This window comes from Manduca sexta, chromosome 10, assembly GCF_014839805.1.
Source record: "Manduca sexta isolate Smith_Timp_Sample1 chromosome 10, JHU_Msex_v1.0, whole genome shotgun sequence".
NCBI classification, from domain to species: Eukaryota; Metazoa; Arthropoda; class Insecta; order Lepidoptera; family Sphingidae; genus Manduca; species Manduca sexta.
Genome location: NC_051124.1, coordinates 6,173,870 through 6,180,666, shown reverse-complemented (window position 1 = coordinate 6,180,666; position 6,797 = coordinate 6,173,870). Strand labels below are relative to the sequence as shown.

General features: G+C 31.5%; 1 protein-coding gene across 1 annotated transcript; it reads left to right on the top strand.

The window, feature by feature from the left end:
• Positions 1 to 944: 944 nt before the first annotated feature.
• LOC115455867 (glutaredoxin-C4) lies at positions 945 to 5,026 on the top strand. The gene is made up of 3 exons (XM_030184630.2): positions 945 to 1,170; positions 3,359 to 3,463; positions 4,653 to 5,026. Exons 1-3 carry the CDS (start codon positions 1,024 to 1,026, stop codon positions 4,749 to 4,751), a joined length of 351 nt encoding a protein of 116 aa, XP_030040490.1. The 5' UTR covers positions 945 to 1,023; the 3' UTR covers positions 4,752 to 5,026.
• Positions 5,027 to 6,797: the final 1,771 nt, after the last annotated feature.

Sequence of the window (6,797 nt, the reverse complement as noted above, 5' to 3'; positions counted from 1 at the left end):
CGAATGGGCCCACTCGGGCCATATCAATGCGAGCTGCTAGGGCTGTATAGGTATGTGACTTTAGTAAATACTACGCTGTTTTTATGTGCAATTTTGTTAGCCTATGACGCGTCTATTTGCAAAACGTCATTGGTTAAAAAGAGTCAAATTATGGTAGCGCGACGATAGCAAATGGACATATTTTAAAGATAGCGCTAAAAGTTATTAGAGTAGGATATTGAATTAAACAAGATTATCCCCTCTTGATACGCCACCACTATTGTGATGGGTTTTTGAATTGTATTTTGATGCTTACAGCTAGACACTTTATCCATTTGTGCGTAGTTCCACATATAAAATGATTCTCCTTGCTTCTACCATCAATTATAATCAACGTGGCAGACCTCCACAGTTATGTTATCTATGACACAAATAGAGACTCCTCTATTCCATTTTCTAGTATTAGGGTTCCCAACTCAATTTTTCCACTAATATGTAGGGGTTAAAAATAAGTGGAAGATTTTTTTATTTAGAAACATAAAGGTCAGCAAGACGTTTGAGACCTAGACCTGGGATAACCAAATCGAGGCAATCATTTATTTATTGATCTAGTGACGTAGCGACATCATATATAATATATTTACATAGTACATTTATTCCTTATATTAATATATTATTATATATAATATATTCCTTGCAAATGTGAAATTATTTTTAAAGAAATTTCATAATATTACAACGACTACCTTATGGTCACTGTGGTTATATTTGCTGTTATTTACTTGTTTGCAAAGGAAAAGAGTAAGTACATTTTAAATCCAAATTTATGTTTTTAACAAAGGTAGAACCACAAGGAAAATATACTACATACATATCTATATTATATTTTTTTCGGGGGGAATTTCCCAATGTTTTTGGCGTTTTTAGAGATTTTTAACGAAATAGATTTAGGGGTAAATATTTCTGCGAGCTGGTATTACTGATGTGTAGAGTATAAACTCTTTGGTCAGTGACTTTTTGAAATCAAAATAGATTTTTTTTTATATGGGGACTCAGTCAACCAAAATTGTCCGTTCTACAGCGATGGCGAATTCACCAGAAATTCAATTATTTATTAAAGATGCCATTTCTAAAGATAAAGTGGTTGTGTTCTCTAAGAGCTACTGCCCTTACTGCAAAATGGCTAAAGATGTAAGTATATAACATTTTAAAAATATATTTTTTGGTATTTTTAAGCTAGGTTTACAAGTTTTCATGAATCATCTTTCGCGCTTACTCATAGGTTCATTAATAAAATAGGATTTTAGTTTTATTACTACCTATAATATCGTATTGGTATAATTTTAGGTTAACAGCTGTTTTCAGAAATGTAAATTTTTTTTGAGGACGGCTTCCTAGGAATATTTTTTTTATCTCAATTTATGGGTCCCCATCATACATGCCTGTGGTGACCTTCCTGCATACATGCCCCGCCCAATTAATATTAATTTTATCTTAACTTGAATCTATGCCCCTGTAGTTAAAGTCCTCTATCAATTATTAATAATAAAAATAATAATATCAGCCCTGTATAATAATACTTGCTCACTGCTGAGCACGGGCCTCCTCTACTATTGAGAGGGATTAGGCCTTAGTCCACCACGCCTGGCCTAGTGAGGATTGGTAGACTTCACACACCTTCGAAATTCCTATAGAGAACTTCTCAGATGTGCAGGTTTCCTCACGATGTTTTCCTTCACCGTTAAAGCGAACGATAAATTCACAAAGAATACACACATGATTTTTTAGAAAAGTCAGAGGTGTGTGCCCTTGGGATTTGAACCTGCGGACATTCGTCTCTGCAGTCCGTTCCACACCCAACTAGGCTATCGCCGCTTTATTAAAAATTTATAATAGTTAGATATGATTTCCGATATTAAGTTTTATATTCTCTTTGTCTCTGATTTGTACAAATTTATTATCTTATATTTGGGCTTTTTTTAATAATTTTATATATTTATAATATTCTCATTTAGAGTTTATTGTGGAATTTATGCATAATGTTATGACTATTTTGTAATGTCATTGCTTTTTTCACCACTCAACAGTCACAGACATTATTAGACATATCAAAATTTTACCATGACTTTACCTACTTTGATTTTGGCAAAATCATATGAGTCATCGCTGGAGCCACACATCACATCTAAACATTGTATTGTAGTGAGATTTTTCAATGTTAGATATGTTTAAATAGCATTGATGATTCATAATAATAATAATAATAATTAATTTATATTCCATGGCTTGGTAGTATTTAATGGCTATACCTAGCATTAGATAAGTTTTTGCCAACTGTTTGTTTCTGTCTGTTTTTTTTTCTACGGATAGAATATCCATTGGTAATATGGTTATCTGGAATATATCTACAGTCCCCAAGAACAAAATCTCATCTGCAAAATGCTCTAGTTGCACTATGAAGGTTTTAAGTTAGGTGAAAATATAAATATCAATTACTAACTGCAGAATATATATTTTTTTTTCAATCGTTTTGAAATGAGTAATTGATATATTCACTTAACTTAAAACCTTCATACTGGAGGCTAGAGCATTTGTAGATGAGTTCTTGTTATTGGGGATTGTTCATACGGGTATCTGGAAGACCAAATCTGATCATCTCTATGTATCCTTTAAGAAAAGCCAGTATTAAGATAAGTTATCCGATGACAGACAGATGAGATAACATTGGGGGATCCAGCTACACATTGCCTAATCCTACTTAAGCAGAAAAAGAACCAGTTGTGCAAATGTAAATAAAAGTATATTTATAATGAAAACTAGTTATAAAGACATTATAGGGACCACCATTTCTAGACAATATATCTGATAGTTGTTATAAATTATATATACCCTTTTTATTTGCCCATGATTTGCCGGGACCTGGCCATGTAGTCATTATAACCAAAGTGATTATTTTTGGTTTCTACTGTATAAAATTTTCCATGGTTCCGTTTAGTATTTGACCACGGTTTTATCTGTGGTTACTTCATTTTTATTTTTGTGTGTGGTTTGTTGATTTCATAATGGGAAGTTACAAATGATGATATCACTTGAACTACATTATTTTACTGGGAAATTTATTTAAATTCTGAGGATGGCTAAAATAAAAATGAAAATAATATGTCACTATAATTTTAAAACAAAAAAACCATAAATAGATTTGAGTAATATTTTACTCATATATTTTTGTCTTATTGACAAAATTTAATATGGAATGAGATCATGTCTATATCTTAAAATTGTTAGTCACTAGGCAGGCAGAGTGAAGCTGGTACACTCAATACTTGAAAATTGAGAGCCAGAAAATTCAATTATTTATGCTTATAATGGTGAATTTCAGGTGTTCTCAAAAGTGAAGCAACCAATAAAGGTTTATGAGTTAAACGAGCGTGATGATGGCGACGCTATTCAAGACAATTTGGCTCAAATAACAGGATTTAGAACTGTGAGTGTATATTATATAGGATATGTAATATTTTATCTTTAGATAGTATAGCTTAGTAATATTTGAAATGAGTAAGTAAAGTAACAATGTACTACTGGTACATTATATCTTGCACAATAGTTTTGAAAGCTTAATTTATATCAAACTCACTTTTAGATACTATTTTACCATTTTATTTTAAAATTTTCTCGCGCCTTCGTCCACCGGAAAGAGTTTTCCGGGATAAAAGTTCCCCTTTACATTTTGCCGAGATAGAAATTAATAATATAATATTATCAGCCCTGTATTATATACTTGCCTACTGCTGAGACGGGCCTCCTCTACTACTGAGAGGGATTAGGCCTTAGTCCACCACACTGGCCTAGTGCAGATTGGTAGACTCCACACACCTTCGAAATTCCTATAGAGAACTTCTCACATGTGCAGGTTTCCTCACGATGTTTACCTTCACAGTTAAAGCGAACGATAAATTCACAAAGAATACATACATGGTTTTAGAAAAGTCAGAGGTGTGTGCCCTTGGCATTTGAACCTGCGGACATTCATCTTGGCAGTCCGTTCCACACCCAACCAGACTATCGCCGCTTTTTAGATGAGATAGAAATTAGCTTTTGTATTTTCCTGGATCTCAAACTATCTTCAAACCAAATTTCATCTAAATCCGTTATGTACTTTTTAAGTTTATCGCGTCCAGACAGGCAGACAGAATTTTGTATTATAATATATTTTTTAGAACTTTTTAAAAGGAACAATTCTGTCAAACCTGTTGCATAACTTTTACCGTTTAGAAAGCCCACGCAACATATGTTTTAAAACGGAGTAAAGTTTCACCATTTTTGCAACATTTTTTATTAATGCTCTGCTCTTATTGGACATAGCATGATGTTATATAGCATTTAACCTTCCTCGATAAATGGGCTGGCTATCCAACATTAAGTTTTTTTAGATTCGATCCAATAGCTCCTGAGATCTACGCGTTCACAAAGTTCAGCTGTATATAATAGAATAGACTGTAGAGTATAGATTTCTAGATATTTCAGATGTTTAAAAAATCTAAAGATTTATCATAATATGTGGCTCAAGGTTTTGATATAATAATGAGTAATAGAACATTAAAATGATTCATAAGTATCATCAATATACAAATATTATAAACAAATGCTTTAATTAGAATTAATTTTTGTTACAGGTGCCACAAGTATTTATAAATGGTAACTGCGTTGGAGGTGGTTCCGATGTCAAAGCCTTATATTCATCTGGAAAGCTTGAACCTATGCTTATTGGTTAATCATGAATAAAAAATATTTTTCTAATCACAAACTTTTTAGAAAATATATTATTTATTAAGGCTTAACATTTAATGTTGATTACAAGTACAAGTATGTTATCCCTCATGTAATTTCCGTAGGTATTTAGGCACCACAAGGACATGTACTTAAAAGTACACTGCTGTATTGTAACTACGATTTTTGTTACCATAAATAGTCATAAGGAGATTAAGTTATTCCCAATAAAAACAAGGACATATTTTATTTTTTAAATTGAATTATATATTTATTATTACTCTTGTTTTTTATTAGCCTTTATTTTATATGGGCTGAAGTAAGCAATTTTCAAACGGTTAGATACGAAATTTATTCGTTTATGGAATTTAGTCTTATCTTATCAAAAGAAGTATTGAGTCAATATTTTTTTGTTATGTCAATACTATTGACGTAGATCTACGAAATCATATTAATTTATCGTGTCCCTATTGATTAGGTTACGATTCCGATGAATATGTGTACATAATTAATTATAGATATTGATCGTATTCACTCAAGTTGAATCACACTTATAATACTAATTAAACCGTATAACATTAATAGACAATAATCAAAATATTTATTAATATAATATTTTATCACGGTCCAACAAAGTTTAATACTTAATATCAAACTCATTAGTAACGCTACGTAATTTTTAAGTAAAATTAGGAACGAAAATGAACAAATTTATTAGGTAGTAAACATAGATATCGTAAGTTTTGTCGACATCAAAATGATGTTCATTTTTAAAGTCTTCAATTAAACCGTCTTACTGCTCTGGTGGCGACATACCTACAAGGCTGGATGCCGTGAGGTTCTGACCTGGTAATAAAATAAACCTTGTGTAATTTTTTTTATTCGAAAAATAGACATAACAAAATAATATTATGCTAAAGAAAATATCCTGTTATATAGCTGAACTAAATTATTGAAAGGCGTATGTTTGAAAAGATGTTTTTGTAAGAAATTAACGTATAATCTTACCAAACAATACCAACACTAAATAAATTTCAGTTCGTTTCCCTGAAAAGTGCACCATGAGACCGGAATAGGAGACTTCGGACAGAGGCACGAGCGAAAGCTAGTATATATAACACCTATCATATCTCATAATTATACATCGGATTGTTTTCGGTATTGTATAAAATGCCCAGGCAAAGTATAAATTAATATTTCATACTACCATATGCGTATCTTCGGCGCCTATACTAGAAAAAGCCTTAGGCATACAGGGCTTTATGTGCAGGCCTTTTGCTTCCTGCAGTTCCTGCAGACAAAATCCGAAGTATCACCATTATATAATATATTGCCTGGACCCTGTAGACATACTATGCATTGCCTAGGCATTTTACAGAATATCGGATTATACAGATTGCCCGTAACATACGTACTATTGAAATCCTAAAAATATGTATGCAATTTTGTATTAAAAAAGGCAATATAATACATAATATGCACATTCAAAAATATTGCTTATTGTTGAAATTTACTTTTATTTACCAAGTAACCTATTTTAATACTTATTTCAATACAATTAAATATTTCTAGTTGGTCTACTAGAAACATGTGAAGTTTTTCACTTTATATTTATTTGTAGGTTCAAAAGTAGGTACTTATCTCAATTTGTCAACTGACTGACAGGAGTTGGAACTTAGCGCCAATTTTTGATAGCAATAGATACTTAATTTGGGTTCCGCTGTTGAACAAAGCCTTTCTAGTTACTTACTACTAATGTGTAAGAAATTTATTGTTTGCGATTTATGTATCTAACTTATTGAAATTTATCGTAATTTATTTCTTTAGAAATCTTTTCAGACCATTTGGTGCCGTTGACGAATTTGCGTTAACATTGATTTTATCCTTCGGTACACTTTTTTTTATATAGAACAGCTTTTAATTTGCCACAGATATTTTTCCATAGTGAACTCGGTAGGGTGTTTACTTTAATTTTTTTTTACAATACATAACACTACCTTCCTACTACCTACTCCATTAAGCACTACCAAAAAAAATATTAAAATATGTTA